Here is a 22,504-nt window from a genome sequence, read left to right as displayed (position 1 = left end):
TCCTATAAAACAGAACATAAGAGTTACTTAACACTGTGAGTGATCAGATGGAATTAATTTTAGGACTGTTTATGGAATTACAGAATCTTCAATTTTAAAAAGCCAAACCTTTCCACAGTTTACATCAAGTGTATGTGCAACACCTCCTGCCACAGCTCCTCCCTGCAAGATTAAAAAAACCAAACAATTTATTTCATTACATGGATAATTAATTTTATGCAAAATATAATGCCAAAATCTTTTTATCTTTGTTATTCACAAGTACAAAATTTGCACAATAAGGGAATTTCCTTGCTTACAGATTAAAATAAAAAGATTATGCTTACAGCATAATCTTTTTATAAAAAAATTAGCAGGAGACATTCCAGACTAGATCTTATCCTTATGATTGGCTTCCAGTTTTAGCCCCATATTGAAAAGGGTTTGTTTTCAGGTGCTCTTTCTGTTTATATAATTAACATATATTAAGACAGAGTATTTATTTGGAGGAAAGCTAACAAAAAGCAGAAAAGTGGCAAGGAAACACTGACTAATGTGGAAAGTGAAGATGACTAGCTTAATCAGATTAAACACAGGTAAATCTTAATATATATTTATTTACATAAATACAGCTCTATAAAACTAAACAGAAGAAATTATACATCATACAGCCTTTTATTTTTGGCATAACTCCAGCAGATTTTTCCTATAAGTTTATTTCAAGAACTGTTACCTCATGAAATATACAAATAATGGTATATAAATTCAGTATGTGGCTGTGCACTGCTTTGTATGTAAGCCTTAAGTTTTCATATTAACTGGGGAAAGTCCACACAACTGAAGGGTGGGGTTTTTTAAGTTAAGAAACAGCACATACTACTTGGAATGTAAACAGCACACATGAGTTACAACAATGCACTTACTTCTGGCTTTTTTGATGCATACAGTGGAACTAGTCGAGACAGAAGAGACCAAAGGGCAGGATTATCAGGGTAACTAGGAAAAGAAAAGAGTATTATATTTTCTGGTTTAGATACGCACCTTGTCTTCCAGGACTTAGTAGGCACATGCTATAAATACCAAGCAGGCCTTTTTCTATTAAGAAAACAATGCAACGTAATAGAAGATAGACATGGGTAGTAAGTAAAATAAACAACACAATACTGAAGTAATACTGTTAGCTAAAGAAATAAAACATACAGCATGCATATCAATATTCATGGGAATAAAACAAACTTTAGGGCTACAGGTCTTGTCCTCATAATATGAAGAACAAGGCATTTTAATTGTAGTTGGAAAAAAACAATTGCATGAAAATAGTTTCCGAAAACACTTGAAGAGACTGTGATGTGTCCCTTCCTGAACGGCTCAGAATGCTAAGACTAATCAAATCACATTTAAACAAAGACACTTAGCTAATGGAACAAATGGCTTCAAAGGCTGTTAAATATTAAATAAATACCCAAGAGACTACTCTAGGCTGAAGGTTATGCTACATAGGATGAAAAATGCTTTCATGGAAGAGTAAACTAACCTACCTATCAAAGAAGCCAGCCAAACAAAATCAGAAAACATTGAACAAGCCATGGAACTTCTGCTATTTGATTCCATAAATAAGAAAGCAAACTTGTCAACTAAAGGTACAACCTTAGGTGAGGACTTCACCTTTGAAAATGAGTTTTAAATTTTTTTTTTTTTAGAATAATGATTCAAATAAACAGGTTTGCTTACTCTTCAATGTAATCAAAGCAATACATTTACAAGGCAATTTAAAGCAAGACAAACTATATACCTGTGTATTGCTTTGGAGACTTCCCTCTGGATTGCCACATTTCTACCTTGTAATGCATAAACAGCAGATGCAATAAGGCATCTCTCATAAATCCCACCATTCCCTTTTTCATGCTTCAGTAATTCTTTTAGGGCTGCTGTTGCAAGTGTTGCATCCTGCTTCACCAATCCCAGTGTGCACAAAGCCTTCAGACTTTCCGTACTAGGTTCCTTTAATGAGCTGTTGAATCAGAAAGAGGAAAAGAGACAACTATTTTGGAGCACAAATTAAACTCACCTAACATTAGAATTCTTGCTATTTCTGAGTCCTCTTGCTCCTATGTATCATGAAAGGTATACAGAATTAACAGACTCTTGCCACGGGATCATGTATCAGGCTAGATCTATATTCTTGAGGACCAGGTGACTACAGGCACCTAATCAAGCTCTTAATGATTACTTTTGCCTTCAAAAAAAGACAAGAATTCTATGTTTTGGTTTCAGTCCCTACAAGAAAAAATTAACAGCTGTTAAGCAAACTTGAACAGCCAGCTAAAGGACCGTTTGACAAGCAGGAAATGGTGTTCTACCATACTAGTTATCCAGACATATTCACTGTTAAAAATCTCTGTGCTAAGCCTGTTATGAGAAATGAAGAAGGTGGCTTCATTTTCAAGGTCCTATTCAGGCACTTTAAGTCATCTAGCACAAATTCCAGTCAAGACAGACATCTGACTATTGGACCAGAATGCACCATTTTTGTTTCCATTTCAGATCTAGATATATTCACTGTGATGTTTTTTCTAAGGCATTTACTATCTTTTTTTTTGTAAAAACCAACGTCATTAGAAAACTCTCATTGTTCATGTTTATGACAAAAACGGAAGTCTCCAGTGATTTATAGGATGTAGGAAATATCAGTTTCCTGGACAGCTAACCATCGATAACTTGGGATTTAGAGTGTATTAGGTAATGGACCTTCACTATTTCAGTAACTTCAGAAGTCTTCTGGTAAGATGAGGGCTGTACTGCCACTACTACAGTTCTCTACTGATAGAGTTGCCCCTGAGAGGATGAGATGATAACTCTTAATCTGTAGCTAACAGGAGCCTAACAACGATGCACAGGCTACTAGCCTCCACAGATATGAAAAATAACAGACATTCACAATTTAATTGCACAACTACTAGAGATCTGTTTCTTTTCACGGGAAAGCTACAGGATTGTCCTGGTTTACGTTGCTTTGAACACAACAGTTTTGGAGATTTCTGACTATTTAAACTGAAATTATTTTCATTGGTCATTCAGAGTTCATTACAGCTAAAGAGCAAAAATATTGCCTAGTGCTCAGGACAACTACAAAGTAATATTATCTTTAAAGATAAAGTTTTTAAGACTACCATTCAAGGATGTTGGACATCCAAACTGCCCAGCCCTTCCACTCAATACTGCTTTAACAATGTGAAAGACACCGACCATAAAACAGACATACCACATTAATAAGTAAACTGCATCCATTTCTACTTTCATTCTGCAATAGACAAAGAAAATATCCACCTGACTTCCCACAAAAAGGAAATTTGAAGATTCAACAGTACAATAAAATATCACATTCTGATTATTTCTTTCACTCACCATTTAAACAGCAGTGTCTTTGCAGCATCCACTTTGTTCAGTTTATATTCTATTATTGCCAAGGCAGTCAGGATATGTGCTTTATCTTCTTCAGACTCAGCAACAGACAAGGCTTTTTCATAGGCTGGTAAAAATTCAAAAACTCAGAATTGAGGGACAAAAAAAATACAACCTTTGTAAAGCCTTTAGAATAGGATGATATTAGAACAGAGAGACAATTTAGGTTCAGGTTCACTGTATTTTCCCACCTCAAATCATAAGCAGAAGACAAAAAAAAAAGTTGACTAAGACCTCGGAAGTAACTATGTTTGGAAACACCAGACTTACTGTTTAGAGCCTGGAAATTGTTTAACATGTAGCACGTAGAAACAGAAATGAAAAGCAGCATCAGGATATTTGGAAAAAGCCTGCAAGAACACCATATAAATACTTCCCTGTGATAGCTCATTTATGAAATCGTACTTCAGATGGGTACATTCACTCCAATTAAATATAAAATTATTTAAAACACTGAGCTTACTGCTCCTTTGTGAGTGCTTACACTTCTACACTGATTATTGCATATACCTTTTCGTGAAGTTGCACGTCTCAGAAACACAGAACATGAAGTACAATTATATAAAGTGTTTTGAACAACACATTAATCTCCTGTTAAAGAATCACAGAATAATTAGGGTTGGAAAGGACCTCTGGAGATCAACCCCTCTTCCACAGCAGGGCCACCTAGAGAAGGTGACACACAACCTTTGCAGGTGGGTTTTGAATATCTCCAGAGGAGAGAAACTCCACAACCTCCCAGTGAAACCTGTTCCAGAGCCATCCACAATGTAAAGAAGTTCTTCCTCATGTTGAGGTGGAACTTCTTGTGTTTTAGCTGATGTCCATTATGCCTTGTCCTGTTGATGGGCACCACTGCAAAGTGGCTAGCACCATCCTCTTGATACCCACTTTTGAGGAATTTACATTGATGACATCACCTCTCAATCTTCTCTTCTCTAGACTGTAATGGATTCTTCCAGGAAAATAATTTGAGAACAAGGGAGGCTCAGAGGAAAACAGCTTAACGGACAAGAATTAAACACTTGAAGAAATTTATCTTTCCTTACTACATTTCAATGATTCTAGCACCCTACTGAACAGCCTAATAATTTTCACAGAGTTATACAATAGTCTGAGTTGGAAGTGACCCACCAGAATCATGAAGTACAACTACGCAGGACACTCCAAGAATTCACACCATGTGCCTGAGACCATTGTCCAAAAGCTTCTTGAACTGAAGACAGCATTGGTGCTGTGATGACTTCCCTGGGGAGCCTGTTCCAGTACTCAACCACCCTCTGGGTAAAAAAATCTTTTCCTGATACCCAACCTAAACCTCCCCTGACTCAGGCCATTTCCTTGAGTCCTGTCAATGGTCACAAGAGTGAAGAGATTGGTACCTGCCCCTTCACTTCCTCGTGGTTGAAGACCATAATGAGGTCTCCTCTCAGTCGCCTCCTCTCCAGACCAAACAAACCAAGTGACCTCAGATGCTCCTTGTAAGGCTTCCCCTCCAGACCCTTCACCATGTTCATTGCCCCCTTCTGGATGCTAACAGCTTAATGTCTTTCTTTATTGCAGTGCCCAAAACTGCACATGGTACTCAAGGTATTAAAACAGTAGTGGCGTTTATACTTATGCATTAGGACTGAAATAGCAAAATAAACTGAATGTCAGCTAAGTTGGTTAGATAAATTTTGTTAAGATTAACCACAAGAGAAGAGTTCCATAATGCTCTGAATTTTACCTTTGATACTTTCTTCTAATAGTCCTTTCTTGAAGTAAGCTAACGCTAGCCCCACAATGCCATCAAACTCAGTTAGGGGTATTGATGTGTAAACTTCAATGGCCTCATCACACCGCCCAAGAGCACTGTGAAAAAAAAGGCAGTCACTGGTATGAAGGATGCAGCAATAGCTGCTATGATTCAGACTAAATGTCCTTGAAGACCGGTGTCCTCTTTTCCACAGCAGTTTTAAGTAGACACCTAGAAAACAGGAATATTACGACAAGAAAGTGCAGTATTCCCCACCCTTCTCCTGTTACAGTAGTTACTCTCTCCAACTATCTTTTGGAGAACAATTGATAGGGAAAGTCCTCCTTTCTGCACGACAGTTATATACAAGGACGTTACTTAATGGTCATCACAATGCAGAGGGAAAAAACAGCAAAGGGAAAAATATGAAAAAAGAAAATCAAGCTGTGCATAGGCACACAATGCACACACAGACAGACTACAGCATTCTTGTTCTAAGACCACTATGGAAAAAATAATACAGGATTGTGTTTATTAGAACTACTTATTAGTTACTAGAGATTTGGTCTTGTCTGAGTTGCACACATGCAGGAACACATACAGCTTTGATGTAAGACTTCAGGAGTCTAAAGAGTTGCTTCTAAAATCTTCCCTGAAGTTAATGAATTATCACTTTGTCACAGGCTAGAAGTTTCAGTGCCATGTACAGAAACTTAAGAATACGTGAGGTTTCCCTAGAGAGCTAACAAATATTTAATTAGCAGAGCTTGAGGTACCTCATATCAAAGAGAAATTTGAAAGTCTACATACTTGTGTCCTGCATTCCCTCAGAACCAGAAAGGCATCACAAAGGCGACTTAGAATTGTGAGTAGGACTACAGCAGAAAAACCACACACATGTACACAACACCCCAACCTCACATGCTTCAGGTTGTGAAAGTCAATACAAATTCAAAGGGTAGGTAGAAGGGATTTTGAATAAATCTTGAAGCAACAATTTTATTCAGACTAAGCCTGAGTTATGGCTCAAGGGTAAGATTGTAAAAAAAGAAAAAATAAAAAGCCCCCAGAATTTATTGCAGAGACAATCTGACAGCTACATATATAGACTGCATTAAGGCACATTAGTATCAAGCAGAGAATAAAGGAATCACTGATATATTACATCTGTGAAGACCTACAGCAATTCCTTGCAATATGATTTTTTTTATTATACTACCCATTTCTGGAGCAAATACAAAGTTCAGTCAAGCATGTCTACAGCTAAGAATAATGTTTAGTATATTATCTTTAGAAACCGTCTTTCACCTTAAGCCTCACCATATTTTGTATCACTGCATTCACTACCTCCAAAGCTGAAGTGAGAGGCTCAGAAAATGTCAACAGACACTTACCACAGTGACCTGCCGTAGTTTTGCACTGCTGTGTTGTATTTCTCAGTATCCTCTGAGTTTTTCAGCAGTGAAGCTGCCCTAAAATTAACCACAATGAGGGTGACTTATCATCTGACTGTAACATGCATATTTTGAGAACAGTTCTCAGAGTAAAATGGACAACTGTTTTATGCAGAAGTTCTTCTATGCTAATTAAACATAAACAGAGCCTATTTTACTGTTTTAATGAAGCAACAAACACGTTCACCAAATATTGTTTCATTTACCACCTTCCCCTACTATTCAAATACAAGAGAGAAGAAAAAAAACTTCAAACAAACCCGAAGGCCAACCACCTCCATTAATTAGACTGGGATAGAGAATAAAACTAAAACCAAGCTTGCCTTCTACAATTTAATTTAAATCCCACAGTGAACTTGTTAATGTCCTAGTAAGACATACAAGACTTAGAACATCTTTACTTTTTCAGTTCTATGTTCTGCATTTCCAAATTTGGTATAGAAGCATCCCCACACCCACCCCTACAAAACACTTAGTTAAAACGTACTGTTGAACTGAGAAAGTAAAGTTTATCTGAGGAAAAGAAAAACCCTTTAAGTTTTTCAGCTGGTGCATGGAAAAGAGGTCAAGGAGCTTGTCTAAGCCTTCCAAGGGTGGGCAGTTTACCTCTCATAGGCACAGGTTGCCTGCTGTTTTAGATGTAGATACTCATTCAAAAACCCAAACATTGTGAAAGCAGAAGGATCATCTGGATTTCTTTCTAGAAAATTAGGATTGACAATGTAGGAAAACAACATCAGTAAGCTGTGAAAAAGCATTACAAAAACACTGCTACATGGAAGCTACAGTGTATGCACTAAACCCTTTGCCAAATGCTTCTGTCGGTTGCTCACTAGAATAATTTTGACAGGCTTGAAGACAAATAGAGAAGAGACAAATGACCCAAAACATGACATCAGGTTGGCTCAAAAATGTTTAAAATATTATGATGTAACATTAATGCACTCAATATATTTTTTCAGCATGCAGTTGTTTGGTTTTTTTTGTCATGAAATGGGAAAGTATTCATCTTGCATTGACTTCAGTAAAATACTAGTAGAAACTTACGTTTTATTTTTAATACACTCAAACAATTCTGTACAATGTGCTGTAGCGTAACTCTGCTTGAGCAGGGAGGTAAGACCAGATGACCTGGTCCCTTCCAACCTTAGTCATTTTGTCATTTTAGTTAATTGATAAGGCACAAATTTGTCAGCTGTCAACTCATCTCAGACTAGTAACTCTTCTTCCCAGACTAGGAAAGAAGCCTCTCCAGAGTCCCCTTAAGAACAAGGCAGGAAGAAATACAGTCTTACATTCATCTCATTTACAGTGAGATGTATTTTCTAGCACTCAAAAGTCAGCAACAGATTACTCAAATGATTTATTTACAGGAATACTTGCAGACTAATGAAAATCTGCATTTGCTCTATCTACCTTCCAGGCTAGACATATCCAGTGGGGAGGCTGGCTTGGAACCCTGCATAAAACCAGAGTCCATCACCTGCTGAAGGTTAACAAAATCACATGCTTGAGCATATAGAGTTACACAGCACACAGGAACAAATTTCTGCCAAGCATCACACCAAAGAGGCAGAGGATCTGGCATTTATCTTCACTTATGCATAGAGACACATGCAAAGGGAGTCTGAGAGCAAACACTCTAGGATGAGCATGATAAGGCTCTGGTCCCTATTTTTGCTGGTCTTTGAAACAGCTGGAATGAGTAGGCAGACAGAACCCACATCTATTTCATCTTTGTGTGATACTAAAAATTGGACAATGGTCTGCTTATCCTATTTCAGTAACTGTACAGCTCAAAAGCCTCTCCCCAACTCAGCCAGACCTCCCTTGTCCAGAACTATTACAGGTGTATCTGTTAATTCTGAATGCATGTTAGGTGTGGCAGGTTAGAGAGGCATTTAAATCACCTACCTGTATATTTGCTCAAGACCACTTGGGCTGCTGGTATAGCATTCATTTGAACAATGTTGTACAGATACAGTTCAGTGTTTCTGTTGGCTTTATCCTGCAGCGTTGAACATACCCAGTGGGCATAGCCTTTTGCTCCCTCAGTCTCAAGAAATAAACAGACACCCCCCCAAAATAGGAATCATTAAACCTGCTCAAAATACAGCAAAATAATCACAGATTATAATAATAATTCTATGCTTTAGGACAGAGTTTTGGCTAAAAATCTGCATCAGTGTTAAGCAGAAGAATATACCAAATTGAGTTACTCCACACATACTTTTAACTTTCCCTCTGGGCAAAGCAAACTCTTACATATTCATATAATGTGCTGCACCACTGTAGGGATGACAGGCAAAAAAAAAAAGCTATGAAAGAGTAAGTCCTCCACTGTTTTAGAAATCAGGGTCCTGGCAATATCTTCGCTCTCTCCAGAAATAATTTATGCCTTTGACCTACGTCCAACTCTGTGGAACACGGAGAATGTTTCTTCATGACTTACGGAGCTGATTTCTTGAACCCTTGGGACTAAAGCATTATATAAAATAACTGCCTACTATACAATACCAGCTTAAGTCAGAAACAACAATATGGAAGTCAGACAATCTCACCTGAAACATAATTGTAGCAGTTTCACTATTCAAGACATGCCTATTTTTAAATAAGTAGAGAGACTGGATATACAAAAACTTCAGATAAAATACACCTGTTACACTTACATGCATATTGAGTTCAGTCGTGTGCCTGAAGAGATCCATAGTATCATAGCTGCCTACGGTCTCTGCAATAAGTGCCTAGAGAGAAGCAAGAGCTGCTGTGGTCATGTACTTCAAAAATCGTGACATTGACAAAAACCTTGACACATATTATGTTAGGCATATCTTAAGCACTGAACATGAAGACACTTTCTTCTCATATTCTCCAAGCGAGATTGGTTTTAAAAATAAAATTAACACAAAAGGAACACAAGTAGTTTCCACTGTATCAGTAATTTAAAGTCTTTGGCTGCTACTCTGCGTTCTTCAGGACAAAGAGTTGTGTGTGTTAGGACAATTTATAACAACATCTGACAGGAGCTGCATTTCAACATGTGATGGTGCTAGTTCTTTCCTAGAGTCCAGTTTTCAATTAGATAACATTAGCAGGTGAGCAGTGTGGGATTATGAAATTCACCTATAATGATCGTAAAAGTGTCTCAACTATTCACAGATGGCCTAGATATTTGAAGGAGCACATCAGCTCTCAGTGGCAGGGGAGAAAGGGACTTCCCAGAAAATGAGAACATACATTAGAAACTTACCGGGTCTAACAGTGGCATTAGAAAGGGGAATTGAGAAGAGAGTTAGGCAGTGCCATATAATGAAGTAGTGGTATAGTTGAAGCTGAAATAACTATCACATAATAAAGACATAATAAAGACAATTTGTTGACAGCTGTCTATAAAAAGCCTCAGAGCACAGTGACTGTTAATAGTTTGTTAGAGAACTCACAGTATCAGCCACAAAAACATCATACGAGTGTGTCTGATGAACGTAGTAGCTTCCATTGTATTACCATATGGAAACAAAGGAAGTAGAAGTTCCCTTTATTTAAGCAATTTTTAGGAGCATGAATAAGTTGCCAGTTATTAGGAAGAAGTTTAAGTCTGCTCTTCAACAACTGTTTTTTGTGTGCAGTTTTATGATTTTTCGTCCTACCTGTCCAATCCAACACAACAAGTAAGACGGCTCCAGAGACTGGGCTACCTTGAAGGCTTCATGAGCTTGCTGTAGAACCAAAGATAACACTGCTGTTGAACTGCCTGGCACAGTAACAGAGCACGTCTGGGCACACACAGGTACATTAACATGCACTCATATTGGAAGAGATTTAATGGACCGAATTAGGTCACTACTAAAAACATCTTCTGTACCACACAGAACAACGCATCACCCAGAGAAATAAACCAGTTTAAAGAAAATGTAAAAAACCCAGAAGACTTCACAATATCAAAGTTTCCCTCCCTTCTAAAGACACTTCCTTCCCAGCTAAAGAGTTCAGAACCAACCCTTGGAACAATTTAAAAATCTGACTCTTGGAGGATCCAGTTTTGAAAATTTGCTTTTATAATACAAACAAATTTCAAAAGGATGAAACTGATGATCACCCACAAGTCAGCTCCCTGTGGCCTACATATGCTTAAGAGTTCCTCCCTCAATTTGGCACAAGGTTAACAAAGTCTTAGCATTACTAGTCTAAGCAGTAAGCAGCCTGTACTATCAAGTTATTTGTCTTAAAAATAATTCTGACCATCACATTTCCAATCAAACAAAATTTCTGTAAATCCAGCCAGCAAATAGGACAGGATGTACTTCAGCTGCATGAGGGCTCCAGGCTTCACTTAAAATGTACTCTAATTTTTCTCCATAGAAACCCTGAAGACTAGAGTGTTACAGTAAATCATACATCTGCTGATTGAGATGAACTCAAACACTGGAAGTTCAGTCCGTGACGTACAACTAAAAGTTCTTGGCAAAACCTGGCATGCCCTGATTTGACTAACCATTTCTCTACCTTAGCCCCGCCAGAACAAATTTTTAATTTATCTGCATTCCTCAAGTGCCAATCTAATTTCTTTCAAAGGATATACATTTTTTGAATTAGAAAGGGACATTTGAAAGGGACCTTCCCATCCCCATATACACCCTTAAAAAAAAACTGAAAGGAAAATTACACTTGAGGATGGGAAATAAATTACCTCAATGTTTCCAGTTGCCAGATACAAAACCCCCAAGTTGGTCCAGGCAACAATATTCTAAATAGAACAAATAAAGTTAAAACCAATATATTACTACACTCTTCAGAAATAACAGTGCATCAGGAGAAAAGTCTTAAATGCCCACTTGAAACAGATGGCAGCTGCCTCCAGCACTTACAATTTGCTCAGCTTGAACAGATTTGATGAACGAATGTTGAGCAAGAGCATAATTCCCAATAGCTGGAAGGAGAAAGAAAAAAAAGAGAGTTAGATGTAACTGACTTTCAAAACATTACCCAGGCTGCCTCCTAATTTAGGATATTAGACATCTAGGGCTGTCACTGAAGACTTACCACTACAAGAAGCAACTACACCAAGTGCATTCCAATAAAGATGATTTTTGCTGTCAAGTCTCACAGCTTTTTTGAGACACTGGAAGAAAATCAAATGTGGGTTATTATGATTAGGAGAGCAAAAATTAAGACTTTATGTGTTTACTTACTCAGTGATGTAGGTTTTATCGTGTAAGAGAGAGTATGCAAAGAAGCATGAACATAAATTTAAAGAATACACCAGGAAATACAGACAATACCTGCAAAGACTTCTCTAGCAGTTCACTGATCTCATTCATGTCAGTGCCCACTGCTGTGAGGTACTCCGCTTGTCGATAATAATTTATTCCAAGATCACACCATATGCTAGGCAAAGGCATCAGTTTTAAAGCTCTGCCATAACACCTACAGAAACATGAATCACAGAATCACTATTCCAAGTCTCTACACAAAGAGCAGAAAGCTGAAAAAGCGTTCAAAAGAGCGATGAAAAACCTAAACCACGTAAACATGCATAAATACAAACAAAACCAGACAAAAACTGAAAGCAAAAAAAATAACACATTTTCATTCAGACACTTACTGCATCTGAATCAGAATCATTCTGGGCTAAAAGCAATCTGTAGTGCCCACCACTTATGAAGCCACAGGTGTGGTTATGTAGGTCTGCATTAAATCAAAGCTCTGCCAGCTACATTATGCATGCTTTTACTTAAAACAAACATGAGTCATTTTTACAGTTCAGACTTCCCCTAGGAAGTATCTGACTTTACGGATCATGGTTGAGATTCACCAAGCAGTTGCATTTCCTGCCTTACAGATCCAGCTGAAAAAAGCTCAAAGGGAGTCACAGCAGAGTGAATTGATGACATTTTTACAAGAAAGAGATACACACAGAAAGCTGAAAGACTCCAGTTGTCCTGGGAGAATTAGTTAGCAAATACTGCAACCACTGCATTTAAACAGGTGTGATTTGTGGAATAGCAGGGAGAATGAAGTCATGTGCCTGGAGACAGAAGGGAGAAGAGCAGGCACTGACAGCACTGTGGCAATACAGGAAACATACCCTGAAATGAGTAGTGTAACCTGGAAGAAGCATGAGACTCTATCTACCCAATATGCAGGTATCAACAGATCAGCATGTCTTTTATTTTCTACAAATTAAATAGTCTAAAATACTTGAGACCCTACAGAGTCTTAAACTGCAGAGAAGCTCTTGATAATAAAAAAATAGTACCTTCCCCCCAGTACGAGAAGATCGTTTTTCTTCAGCATCTGTTTGGTTGCATTTTTACCCAGAAGGGATCCTAGTACTTGAACATTCACTTTGGTTGGCGAAATAACATGCACACTAGTACAGGTATCTCCCAACAGTTTCCAGAGGCAAGATACATCAGGACGGTGCTTTACTGCCCTACAATTACAAAGAAAACACACACAACACTCGTTCAGACACTTCAACATCCTTTTCTGGAAGTGCCACTTTTGAAGAGTGTCACCACCTCACATGCAATTAATCTGTGAGCTGTTTGATTTAATCCAGTTTCTTCCTATTCAACCTATAGGTCTAAAAGATCAAAAATTAAAAAAGAAAGAACAACAAAAACCAACCAACCAAAAAATACCCCAACATGTCAGCTGACTACATGCACTCTTGCACTGTCATATTACAACATGACTCATCTGCAGAAACTTAATGGACTTTCTCCTCTAACAGCAGTTATTGAAAGGTTTGATTTAGGACATTTTGTACGAAACGCAAAACAAAAAGACAGAAGGAAGAAATATTTTATTTTCCTCTTTTCTGTTATTTATGGTAGGAATACCCTCCTCTCAAACCCATATATCACGAGGACTACACAAGAGAACTCTGTGTCATTTCACACTTTTGTTATAATGAAATGACTCTGTATCTTTGAAAAGAAAAAAACCAAAACTCTGTAATTGCAATTGATTTAAGCAGCCTATGTCTAGAATCTGTTATTGAAACCATTTTAATAAACACATTCTTATTTCTAGAATGGAAGCCCTAGTCCATTTGATTCGGTTTAACTGAAAATTCTCCAATGCTTGAATCTTATTTTTCTGCCTGTCAACCCACAGTCCCAACAAAAATTAAACAGGTGAATATTTAGTACCAACCTTGTAAAATATGCAAGGGCCTGCTCTATGTAATCCACAGCCTTCCTATCCAAATAGTTATCAAGGGCTGATCTTGCCAGCATGAGGTAACACTCACCAAGTCCTGAAAGTAAGAGAAAATACCTCCTATGAAAAGAAATGCTTTTATAATATGCTTAAAGTCCAGTGTGGAAGGAGGCTGGAAGCCTGGTCAACATTCTGCCTTATGCAAAAGTTGATACCCTGCATATGTTGTAACAAAATCAAAAGATCCACAATGCTCACAACAGAGCCTTTGCTTTTAATCTATCTCGTCAAGTGTGAACTGTAGAATTATTCGGCTATTAAAAATAAACCTAATTAATTATAAAAAATACAGCATTTAAGCTTGGGCTTGTCTTCAAATATTAAGTAAACCCCCCCGAGAAATCTGCATTAAGTCTTTGACAAATACTTCAACTTCCAGTTTACATGTGTCAAAAATCAATCCTGAAAACCAAAAAGAACAAAGAATGTCAGAGTAGGCAAAAGGGAAAGTCTTCAATGAAGAAAACTTGAGGCCAACATTATTTAATCCTATTTATATAAGAATTTATTTCCAGTGGTGTATTGGGTCTGGCTGAGGTGGAGTTAACTTTCCCCACAGCAACCCTCATAGTGCTGTGCTATGTACTGATAGCTGGAAAGGTGCTGATAACACACCAGTGTTTTGGCTGCTGATGAACAGTGCTTGGAGCAGCATCAAGTCAGTCTTTCCAACATTCCCTGCTTCAGCTGTAGGCTGGGGGAGGTATCAAAATCCTGAGAGGAGACACCGCCAGGACAGCTGACCTAAACTGACCAAAGGGGTATTCCATACCATATCACATCTGTTCAGCCATAAAAGCTGAGAGGAATGTGGAAGAGGTGGGGGGGCACTTGTTATGACATTTGTTTTCTGGAGCAATCACTAGGCAGACTGAAGTCCTACTTCATGAGGAGTGGCTGGATGTCACCTGCTGATAGGAAGTAGAGATTAAATTTTGTTTTCCTTTGCTTCTGTATGGGGCCTTTTCTTTTGCTTTATTAAACTGCATTTATCTTGACCCATGAGTTTCTTCAATCTTATTTTGTCTTCTGTTCACATCCTACTGAGAAGGGAAGTGACAGAGCAGCTTGGTGAGCAGCTTATGATGTCAAGACAAGGTCAACCCACCACAACTGGAAATAATTCCCACTATTAAAAAAGAACTGCATCATATGCCACAATTGCTAACATTTTGGAAATAACAACTGCTTGGTTTATATATTTGCTGGCACCAGCAGTGATTCTGTCTGGCAGTAAGGCACTGGATATGAGTACCATTCATTTTCAGTATTATTTTGACAGTTCTGAAGCTATCCTCCTCATGCTATTGTAATTCTGCACCTATACCAAAATAGTGTTTTGCAGGAACCTTTATCTTGGCCCCCCCAGAAATCCCAAGATCATGAGCTTATCAGATTTCAAGATGCTCTTAATCAAAAAACACAACTGATTTTATTCCCCAAAATTACTCATTAAAAGATATGCTAGAACACAGGCAGAATAAACATTTAGTAGCACAACACCAAAACACATTGAAAAGATGCACTGAAGTAACACCAGTTATTCTCTCAACTACTGGAGACTATGCTTCCAATAACTCAACACAGATACTGTTTAAATAGATCAGAACACTAGAAAAAGAACACTGATGGGGACAGCCAATGAACTTCACAGAGTTTTAAGAACGTCCACAAAAATTAAAGAATCGGACCAAACATCATAAAAAGTCTCTAAGAAACTGAAGGCTGTTTGGAGACGCAAAAGGATTTAGAGCTAACAAACTAGAGATTTGTATGTGAGCAACGACAAAAGAAGACTTGGGAGATGTAAGAAAAGAGTAAGTATAACGGCAGCTATGGGGGGCAATCTTGGTACTGTGGACTTAAGTACTTTGAAAGCATTTTATTCCTAGTAACACTGTCAACTGTTACCTACAGACGCTGAGAAAGCCATACGTGTGTGCACACATCTATACAGCACCTTTGCAAACTGCTGCTGCAGTCAGCTATTGCCTTCTTGCTCAACAACCAGTAAAACTGCCTAAATACAATACTCTCCAACTCCACTATGGAGCTTTTGCCATGTCACTTTAGTCTGGAAAACATTCAAATGGAGTTTCACAGAGGAGGTAGAGGTGTCAACCACACTGTAACTTTTTCAGACAAAAACCCCACTTTTGCAATAATAACCCACCATTTCTGAATTAAGTCTTAGCAGAATCAGTCTAGATTCATCCAAAAATCAAAAGGCTTTACATACAATGAAAAAAATAATTAAAAATTCAAACCAATATCAAGTAGCAAACAGCACCTGTTTCAGATGGGTATACGCGGTGAGAATGATTGAAGACTAAGTGGCAGGGAGAATGCAAACAGAGCAATTATTCATTTTTTATCAAAATTTTAAATACTCCCTGCATTATGTAACTTCAGAATCACAGTTCCAGCACCAGGAAGAAGTTCCAACTGCCCCACTTCTCTCTGCTCCTACCTGTATCCTGAAGGTCTCTACTCTTGCCACCTGTAACACTTGTGAGAACTCTCAGGATTTACTGCTATTTTTCATTACTTTGAGAAGCTCAGAGGGGTCTGAATCACCAGACTAACATGAGAAGTGAGGAACACATGGTCAGGAGCAGAAGAAAATCAGTATAAGCCCATGTCTTTGAAATGGCAGTCTGACTCCATTGCCTGCTGAGCCAGTGTCTTACTGCTTAGGTGAAACTACAGCACCGTTAGCTGGCTTCCTCTATATATCTTCAATTCTTCTACTCATTCAGCTTGGTAGCCACACAGGATTAATTACCTTTCATACTTACTTGAAAGAGAAATAATCACTCAAATTCATCATGATTGAAGAGTTTTTCAGATACTTGTGCTACTACAAACTAGCTTTCATGCAAGGGACCACATGGCCCTACATACCTAGAATAAATTCTATCCTTCCATGCAAGAAAACCTCAATACAAGTCTGAAACACTACAGCATGTAAAGAGAGGAAAAGTGAACACTTTCAGACATGTTACCTTTCAGTGCAGGCACATAGTTTTCTGTCTTCTTTAAAATTTGTTGATAGGTAGCTATAGCATTTTCATATTTGCCTAGAATCTGCTCAAGCGCTGCAGCTCTGTAAATGCTGTACACAAGTCCTGGGTTCAGCTCACTTGCTTTCCTGAAGGATTTCAGAGCTGTTGAGTAGCTACCTCTGTTCAAGTAAGCCTCCCCTAGAGACTCCCAGCAGTTGGAATCCTTTGGATCAGCCCTGAGAGCTGCCTGCAAACTGAAGATATCAAGATATACATTTATTTAAATGAAATATGATACAATTTAACATAAATTATTAACATAAATTATTTCCTTTCACTGTATATGCTCAGGACACTAATTTTGCATTATATACTCTTCAGAACACAAACATACAATTACACAGAACTTTTAAAGACAGCATAGTAGCTTTTTCATCTTCCGAGGGCATTATACAGTTTTAGGCATTGTACCTTACCCTGGCTATTCAGCGCTACAGCAGGCTTGTCTGTGCCTGTCACCAGGCTTGTTAGTACAAAACACTGCTATGTTAACAAGAATACATTCTGTGAATTCTAGAACTGAAGAGAGACGCAGCTTGCTCAGACCCATTTCCCATTGTTTAGTACAAGCTATAATCAGCTAACTTATTTTGAAAATTTGCTATGAGCAAAGACCAGTTCATTGGGATTTGTAGAAAAGGATTTAAACCAACCACCAGTTCTCTTACTCAGCCACTGCTTGTGACGGCTGACCAGTTCTCAGGTAATAAAGTCCACGATGAAGCCAGGCCCATTTTGCTGTACCAGGTCTTGCTTTTCCAGTTACTTCATTCAGGATTGACAGAGCAGTGTCCTAACAAAGTACCAAATGCCAAGTTAGTAAACAAGAAACTTTTAAAAAATATTCTTATGACTTTCTATGCCTTCCTCAAAGTAGCAAGGTGGAGAATGAAAAAAAGAAGTAACAAAAGCTAAATAAGGAAAACCCCCCACACGTGATGACTCCAATGTTATGCTTGGTTCTCCTACTCTTCTCATTAATCTTCTCTCACCCTTCTCTCCAAATTTAATTTGGAATTGGAACACAAAATTGAAGCAGGTACAACTATAAAAGCTGCTAAGCAATGACAAAACATTTGTTTTCAGATCTTAAATACAGAGGAAACCTGAAGTGATTCCTCAAAGAGGAGGATTAATAGAACAAACCAGCAGTAATCTGACATTCTGAATGTACAATACCATGTCTCCAAGTTCCATGCTTAAGTTTACAGCTGCTGTTCCAGATTCTTCATCCGTCTCATCCAGTTCAAAAGCCTTTTTATAGCAACCACGAGCTCTACTTTTGTCTCCAGCAATGTCTCTGTAGTAGTTACCTAGGTAACAAAAGGCACTTCCCAAGTAGCTGTCAAATTTTGCCGCCTATAAGGAAATACAAACACAGCATCAGACAGCATTTTGAAGGATTATACTTACAGACAGGTCCAGTGATAACTGCTTGTTCAGTCTCTGCTTATCATATTTTTTAAGCCCCTTCTGTGATATATCTGAGTTGTCAAACTTTATTTTAAAATTGCACAGATTACCTGAGCTTTAAATAGCTGGAAAATCTGCTACAAATCTCATGACACAAAGCATTTTGTATAAAAAGCACTAAAATAGCTGTGATAGGAGAAAGCAAATCTTTATGACATCTCATAATTTTCATGTTCTACTCTGTTTCAGTCATTATGTTCATAGTCTTACCATATTACACCACAATTAACTCCAGCCTTTTCTAAAGTTTCAGTTCCTTCTTAGATGCACTTGGCAGATTTGCTTAAAGTTAAGAAACCCACAGCCTCCAAGCAGCAGGAAACCACTTTGTCGATAATAATAAAGATCACATAAAATGGTTTAGAACCAAAAGAACTGTTCCCTTCAACTACATTTGCCACTATACTATGCTGTTACTGAAGTGCAGACAGTAGGCAATGATTTGAGTTGCCAAAACCTAACATAAAGTTACATGGTGAGTTTACAATGCCTGGAGTTTTATTTCGTATACTTCCAAGTTACTAATACAGATGTCAAATTAAATCTTTTTGATTCATGTTATGATCTATGTTCAGAAAAAAAGCCACAGTCACTAAATATAAATTATGGGGCTTTACCAACTCACATCCTTGGACAGACAGTGAAACCCCAACACCATTCTCAACTTTTTTCCTTCTTCATGTTTTTCTAATTTGAATTCTGTCCTCCTCATTTCAAAAGGTCTTCAAAGGCATATGCTGCATATCTATCTAGAGGCCTCCACTTTCCAACCCCCAAGGACAGAAGATGGAGAGGATCATCACTAAGTTTTGCTAATTCAAAGGCCTCCAGAATTAATTGAAAACAAAAGCAGGGAGATTCCAGGTAACCGCACAGGTAACCTGCAATGCCTTTTTGCACAGCAGAACCTAGCTTACAGGCTCTGGAGGCTCACACATTGTAACAAGGAGAATATTCAAATCTCTCATTCCAGCCAGTGTATTTTCCGTATTTGGCTTCTGATGCAGGAAAACACTAATTCTACATCAACAGTTAAAGTAGTCTTTACCTTCAAAAACTGAGTGAGTGCTTTTCCTTTGTCTTTTTTTGTCTCATCACTCATGAACCAGTATGTGAGTCCCAGGTACTGATGATACTCTGCAGTTCCAGCCTTTTTTTCAATAGCACTTAGAAAACTGAACAAAATGAACACAGGTCAGGTCAGACAAATTCTCAAAAGCTGCAAAATACTATATTCTACTCTCCCACCACACTTCCCTGTTAGAGGAAAGAAAAAAAAGTCTACCTTTTTTCTGCCTGTTCATAGTTCTTTTGGGAATAATGGATGAAACCCTCTAAAGCATGGGCTTCAGCCAGATCGGGGTGGGACAACAGAAGCTCTTGTGAAATCTGCAAAACGATGTCATTTTTCCCTAGTTACTTCCTCAATGAAAACAAGAATTGTGCTTAGCTTACAGGAATGACAAAAAGCACTAACCTTTGAAGCCTGATCCATTAAACCTTTGTTTAGATAAGCCTGACCCCTGAGAGCTGAAACCACTGGGTCACTGCTTGCATCTACGGTCTAGAAAACCATGTAATAAACACAATTAACTTATTCTGTCCCCACATTAAGAAGTCAAAGGCATCAAAAGCAGACAGACTGCATGAAGATATAGACAAGAAAGCATTTAAATGTTTTCTCTATTACCCCTGAGAAGACTCAAAATAATTTTGATGAGGATCAAGCGTAAGACTGTAAAGAGCAAGGACAAAGGTACAGAAGTATGAAGAACAACAAAAAATAATGAAACTGTGTGACAAAAACAAGGGGAAGCAACTTCCCCTAAAGCTTAACCATTCAACCTTAAGGTAGTACGTTCTTCATGACTAATGACAAGTGGGTGAAGGACATGGGAGGCAGAATTATAACATGAATCAAAATTAAGATGAGTAACAGCATAGAACTAGCAAGAACCCAGCAACAGTGAGCAAGACCGGACAAAGTCAAAAGAGACAGCTTCTAAAATTAGAATTGCAAATTAAAAAGAGCTGCAGCAAAGCCTGAAAAAGCAGGGATGGAAGAAATGTTTGAATAACACAACAGCTAGTAGGAATGGTCTAAACCACAAAGCTGAAAGGAGGCCAGAGTAGAAATACTCAGCTTAAGTACAGAAAGATAAGAGCACTTTTTAATATTTTAAAAACCCCAGACCTTTTTGCCAATAAAAATACCTGCTCAAGTGCTTTAATGGCTTCTTCTGCAGCATCAGCATCAGCTATTTTAATCAAAGTCTCTGCTTTCAACTGAAGGGCAAGGTTCTTCCACCGGAGATTAGGACCCTCAGGAGTTCCAAGAGCCTCAAGAGCTGTTGACAAGAAGAACCTTTCACCAACTTAAATGAGGAAAGAAGAAGTACAGAGAGCAGCACTCTTCCAAATATTTCTAAAATCTTTCCTTTTCTGTCTAATAGAACACCATTCAGACTGCTCTCACCCATATATAAGAAATTGTCCTGTAAAATTCCTACTCATTCAAGTTTAAAAATTAAGTCAATTCTAGGAGGTCGTCTCAGATGCTGAGATGGATGGATACTGATTGCTTTCCACCTGCTGGCCTTACAAACAGAGTGTCACCATTTTTTCCACAGGTCATTGTTTCTTTAGAACTCCATTCAACAAACAAGTTGTTTTGCACTTCAGTGTTCAAATAAAAGAATATTACTGCAACCAGGGATTTACCTTCGTGCCTGTACTTTGTACCTTTTAACGCAGTTCTGATTACTTTATAATCTCTGGGATCTTCAGTCCTAGAGATTGAAGGCCTCTCTGTTGAGTATCACCATTCTCCAAAGGGAAGAACTTCCTGCATAGCTCAATTAATTTTATTTCTTTATTTTAATGTTGGACAAACTTTTGTCTGATTTGATACAGCCACTTACACAAGACAAGTAAAAAGCGATGTTTCCCCAAAATTGTCTCCAACTTTCCACATATGCTTTGGACTTAAGAAAAATTTCTGCATCAAAAGCATCTTTTAGCAAGGAACAACACCTTAACTTACCCTTTGCATTGAAAAACAAAACTTGTTTTGTTTGCTCTGAGCTTGCCATTTTAGCTGTATTTGGCACTAGCCAGACCCCACATAGGAAAACAAAACACTTGATCTTCATTTGTATTCCACACCATTTGCATCTTCACAGAGTTAAAATTATCTCTTCCCCAGGCTGGAAAAGGACTTGTCAGGCTATTTACTTGTTCTCATATGCTGCATTTTTTTTATACAGTTGATCAACCTTATTTCTAGTCTATTAACTTCTACTCTTATTTTCTTTTTGAGATGGGGTGCATAGGTACCAAAACTGCACACAGATTTTATTATGCTGCTGAAGTTCTTAAAGCTACTGTTTGTGGATGGTATGTTTCACTAACCATTCCCTTTTCTGAAATTGCTAATATTTGGCATGTCTGTAAAGCAGAGCGAAGTCCTATTTTTTCATACAGATCAGGGACTTTCTGCACTCTACTTCAACGAGAGTGTAGGACAGCTTTGTAAGAACACTTCTTCCCACAACTATCATTCTGCATTGAAAATAATACATAAAATTCTACAGCTTTAACACTTAGTTATGCACTCTGGTAATCACCTTGAAGTTTTGCAGTCTGCTTTGCATAGCAGCAAATTGTAACCTTATTACTCAGCATTCATAAACAGCACAGGTATTAGGGAAAATGCATGGGACACCTCCTTCCAGCCTGAAAACAGATGTAATTACTATACCCTGCTCTACTTTTTAACTTACTTAAAAAAACTCAACACTCAATGTTACAACTTTAAATAGCCTTGGGTTAAGAAGTAGTTTCCTTAACAGTATGTAAGGGATTTTACAAATTACCACCTGGAAATCTCCCTTATCCAAGTGCTCCTAAGTTCCTTGAAGGAGTTCTAAATATGCAACTTTTAAAAGGCCATGATGTCTACCCCCAAAATATCTTTCTACACAAATTCTTTAACTCTGTTTTTTCAGTTTTAACCAATTCGACCACTAAATATACCAGACCTGTCAGTGGTTTCCCTGAACTTTCCTAGAACCTTTTTTAAAACTTAGAGCCATGCTATCTACTTC

The 22,504-nt window shown here is 37.9% G+C and overlaps 1 protein-coding gene across 5 annotated transcripts in view; it reads right to left on the bottom strand.

The window, feature by feature from the left end:
- The window catches only part of TTC37 (tetratricopeptide repeat domain 37), a 46,710-nt gene that overhangs the window by 11,536 nt on the left and 12,670 nt on the right, over nucleotides 1-22,504 (bottom strand). For all 5 annotated transcript variants that reach the window (XM_017735420.1, XM_017735419.1, XM_017735418.1 and 2 more), the window contains 23 exons: nucleotides 20,613-20,746; nucleotides 19,876-19,962; nucleotides 19,684-19,787; nucleotides 19,447-19,573; nucleotides 18,105-18,284; nucleotides 17,594-17,718; nucleotides 16,866-17,119; nucleotides 13,795-13,897; nucleotides 12,890-13,066; nucleotides 11,913-12,057; nucleotides 11,674-11,752; nucleotides 11,499-11,560; nucleotides 11,321-11,377; nucleotides 10,281-10,349; nucleotides 9,303-9,377; nucleotides 8,548-8,689; nucleotides 7,240-7,333; nucleotides 6,574-6,651; nucleotides 5,171-5,295; nucleotides 3,385-3,508; nucleotides 1,772-1,990; nucleotides 903-975; nucleotides 101-162 (listed from right to left, as the gene is read on the bottom strand). In XM_017735420.1, coding sequence (XP_017590909.1) covers nucleotides 101-162; nucleotides 903-975; nucleotides 1,772-1,990; nucleotides 3,385-3,508; nucleotides 5,171-5,295; nucleotides 6,574-6,651; nucleotides 7,240-7,333; nucleotides 8,548-8,689; nucleotides 9,303-9,377; nucleotides 10,281-10,349; nucleotides 11,321-11,377; nucleotides 11,499-11,560; nucleotides 11,674-11,752; nucleotides 11,913-12,057; nucleotides 12,890-13,066; nucleotides 13,795-13,897; nucleotides 16,866-17,119; nucleotides 17,594-17,718; nucleotides 18,105-18,284; nucleotides 19,447-19,573; nucleotides 19,684-19,787; nucleotides 19,876-19,962; nucleotides 20,613-20,746 — 2,695 coding nt within the window. The remainder of the gene's footprint in view (nucleotides 1-100; nucleotides 163-902; nucleotides 976-1,771; nucleotides 1,991-3,384; nucleotides 3,509-5,170; nucleotides 5,296-6,573; nucleotides 6,652-7,239; nucleotides 7,334-8,547; nucleotides 8,690-9,302; nucleotides 9,378-10,280; nucleotides 10,350-11,320; nucleotides 11,378-11,498; nucleotides 11,561-11,673; nucleotides 11,753-11,912; nucleotides 12,058-12,889; nucleotides 13,067-13,794; nucleotides 13,898-16,865; nucleotides 17,120-17,593; nucleotides 17,719-18,104; nucleotides 18,285-19,446; nucleotides 19,574-19,683; nucleotides 19,788-19,875; nucleotides 19,963-20,612; nucleotides 20,747-22,504) is intronic.

This window comes from Corvus brachyrhynchos, unplaced genomic scaffold (genome assembly GCF_000691975.1).
Source record: "Corvus brachyrhynchos isolate BGI_N302 unplaced genomic scaffold, ASM69197v1 scaffold22, whole genome shotgun sequence".
NCBI classification, from domain to species: domain Eukaryota; kingdom Metazoa; phylum Chordata; class Aves; order Passeriformes; family Corvidae; genus Corvus; species Corvus brachyrhynchos.
Note: the sequence above shows the minus strand (reverse complement) of the source record. Positions and strands in the feature narration are given on the sequence as shown.